The sequence below is a fragment of the Acanthisitta chloris genome, unplaced genomic scaffold (assembly GCF_000695815.1).
Source record: "Acanthisitta chloris isolate BGI_N310 unplaced genomic scaffold, ASM69581v1 scaffold19689, whole genome shotgun sequence".
Classification (NCBI taxonomy): Eukaryota; Metazoa; Chordata; class Aves; order Passeriformes; family Acanthisittidae; genus Acanthisitta; species Acanthisitta chloris.
The window spans coordinates 322-3,706 of NW_008693312.1; the positions used below are offsets into that span (position 1 = coordinate 322).

At 55.7% G+C, this 3,385-nt stretch overlaps 1 protein-coding gene across 3 annotated transcripts in view; it reads left to right on the plus strand.

Annotated features, from left to right (window-relative positions):
- The window catches only part of TP73 (tumor protein p73), a 17,633-nt gene that overhangs the window by 287 nt on the left and 13,961 nt on the right, over positions 1-3,385 (plus strand). For all 3 annotated transcript variants that reach the window (XM_009083033.1, XM_009083036.1, XM_009083035.1), the window contains exon 2: positions 2,418-2,663. In XM_009083033.1, the coding sequence (XP_009081281.1) occupies positions 2,418-2,663 (246 nt within the window). The remainder of the gene's footprint in view (positions 1-2,417; positions 2,664-3,385) is intronic.

The window sequence follows — 3,385 nt, forward strand, 5'->3', positions numbered from 1 at the left end:
GCCTGATCCAGTGCTTGCAGAGGTGTGATTTATGCCTCAGCTGCAAGAGGTGCAGTTCCCTCACCGGTGTGTGCACAGGTAGAGGGGTATTAGCCAGAGTAGCCATCTAGGGAATGCCCTGCAGTGCTGGACAGCACCAGTTTGTCACCCACTGGGGACCTCCACACCTGCAGCCCCAGCCAGGCTTCCCTTCCCTGGTGGAAATCCCTGGTGGAAATCCCTGGGAGGGGAGAGCAGGTGAAGCAGTACCTGTGCTGTAGGTGATACGTTTTCAGTGCTGTCCTCAAGCACTGAGGTTGTTTCCATGGTGAAAAGGGGTTTGTGTCGATCCCTGGCACTCAGAACAATCCAGCAGAGGCACAGAGACAGCTGGAGATAGATAGAAATTACTTTGTTCCTCTTTTCTGCCTTATGTGTGTTGGTACCAAACCTCTGCATCCTGGGATTGTTGGGGCTGTTCCTTGGGAGGTCGTTGCTGCAGTTGGAGGAATAATTATCTCTGTGTGTGTACATATTTACACACAGAAATGCTGTGCTGTTTTTGCTCTCACACACACACAAACACTCATGTTTTGATTTGTCTTTTAAGGGAATGTTTCCATAATTTAGTCAATTTTCAACAACAAGTCAGTCAGTTTCCCCCTGCACCTGACTCTGAGTCTCTCTGCCCGTGGGTTCCCAAAGATCCTCCAGGCACTGCCTCCTGCTGTGTGCTGGCAGGGGAGCCTGGCTCAGGACAGCCAGCCCAGCTGGCAGAGGTGATGCCCTGGGTCTCGTATCTCACCGTTTTCCCTGAGGGAAGGTTCTCCCATGTGGAGGTCAGGATGCTGCACACACTGGTGAGTCCCCACTCACCTGCCTGTTAACCTTTACAGCCGTAGGCTTCAGCCACACACACTCTAAGCATGAGAGCAAAACAGCTCAGTCCTGATACTCCAGGATTATCAGGGCTGTGGATCAGCCCTGTCCAGCAGCAATCCCTTTTCCCTTGCTGCTGTTCTCCTGGTTGGTGCCTGAGCTGTGCCTATGCCATCCATGTCCCAGCTGGTGACACCGCACGGGCACTGCCCTGCCCATGGTCCCCGAGGCAGCTGCTGCTGGGCTGTTCCCAGCTGATTGGCAAGGGCTTTCCATGTGCCTGTTTTGCCAAAGTTTCTCATAAGTTTTTCTCCAGGTAAAGCCTGGGATTATGGAAAGCTTGGCTTGTCTTCATCTGGGCTATTTATAGAGCGGCAAGGAGGAATAGAGGGGTTTGGGCACATATTTTAGGGGAGAAAACGGCTGGATGTGTAGCAGCAAGCCAGATCTTGTTCAGCATTCCTCCAGTTAGTCACAGGCTCCAACGACCTTGTGAGAGATGCAGGCAACAGGAGAACTTCCCTGGAGAAGGATGATTGCCTTTAAACCATTCCACATCGTAGACGGTTGGGTGAGGTTGGGATCCCAAGTCAAAACATGTCTCTTGATTCCTGAGCCGTGAGCCTTGCAGCCCTTTGGAAAAGGCTGAGCCTGATGGCTGTGCCCACGGCTGCTTCCTCAGCTCCTTGATTCCCAGAGCTGCCCCAGTGGTGCTGGGGACAGGGGACAGGGGCAGACAGGGGGGCTGGAGCTGGCCAAAGGGGCTCTGTCCCTGCTTGGATTCAGGGTTTGGAATAAGAGCCAGGATGTTCCTATCTGGGTCCGTCTGCCCTGTTCTCCTCCTGCAGCACACTGCCACGTGCATTGTAGGTTTGAGGTTTGCCCCAAATTAGAGCTGCACCAGGCACCAGGAGCAAACATCCCGCTGGGAAATGAGCTACAAACCACTGCCTGGGGCTGGCTCCGGGCAGCGCTCCCAGGAGTGGTGTGTGGGGATACACCCACGAGCAGTGAGCACGAGGGACAGGCTGGAAGGCAGGTCAGACACTCAGCATCGCTGTCACGATGCCATCGCCAGGGCCTGCTGGTCACCTTGCCAGGGTGGCCTCGCCAAGCTGTGACACTGACAGCTGGAAGGGCCACTGTGGAGCAGAGCCCTGGATGTCACAGGGCTGTCACTCCCTGCCTGCAGCAGGACATCTCCCACACCTGTGCGAACCCCAGAACGTCCCTGCCCTGTCCCCACTGGCAGAACAGTGGCTTTCCCTAGGCAGGTGTGCCAGAAATCCAGGACTGTGGCACCTCGCTGCCTCCAGCGAGGATGGAGCGAATCGAGGGGGGTGATTGAAGCACACAGAGTTTATCCCTCACACAAGTGGTGACCTGTTGGAAAGCCCAAGCCACCTAGACCAGCTCCCTCGGCTCCCCTCCCGCTTGCTGGCCCTTTAAGGAGGCTGTAACAGGACACCCCAGCCCTGGAGAAGGGTGGCTGAGGTTTCCCTGTCTCTAAACTGGCTGGTGTTTTCTTTTTTCCCTCCTCCCCTTTTCCCTTCCTCCAGTCCCAGTTCAATTTGCTGAACAACAGCATGGATCAGAGCATCGGCAGCAGAGCAGCCTCCACCAGCCCCTACAGCTCGGAGCACACCTCCAATGTCCCAACGCACTCGCCCTACTCGCAGCCCAGCTCTACCTTCGAGGCCATGTCCCCGGCGCCCGTCATCCCCTCCAACACCGACTACCCTGGTCCCCACCACTTTGAGGTGACCTTCCAGCAGTCCAGCACCGCCAAGTCAGCCACCTGGACAGTAAGTTGCATGTCTCCTACCCTCCCTAAGGGGGATGCTCACCACTGCCAATGGTGTTCTCACCACCAACACCCAATGCCTTGGTGATGGGGACACTCGCCTGGGGTGGCTGCAGGACATGGTCACCACTGATGGGGACTTGTAGCCCTGGGAAGCAAAACATGCAGGAAACATCCATGCTTGCTTTTCAGGGGATTTCTCCCCAAGGGCTGTGAAGTACAGCAGCTCCAATGTCACTTTTCTCACTGCAATTGCCTAAATTTCAGGTAAATGACTCCAAAAATAAATGTCCTGGGGAAGTACTTGCCTTGTTCTCTCAGTGCTTCCCGGCACATTTGCCAATGAGCACTGTCAGAGGTGAGGCTGTGGGTGAGAGGGACCTTTGCTCACATCTCCCAGCGCCGTTCCCAGCTTTGCCGTAAATTCCTACTTGTCATTTACAATCCTTTTGTACCTCGTATTAGAGGAGTAACTTAATCTCTAGAAGTGACAGCAGAGCAGGTTTCTGATCACGGTAGGCTCTGATGCACAGAGGGATTTGCCACACAGCATCGCGCGGTCTGCCTGTCCCCGCGGGGGTCGGGATGCAGGTTTGGTCCGCGGGGGTCGGGATGCAGGTTTGGTTCGCGGGGGTTGGGATGCAGGTTTGGTTCGCGGGAGTTGGGATGCAGGTTTGGTCCGCACCCCGCGGGGGTCGGGATGCAGGTTTGGTCCGCGGGGGT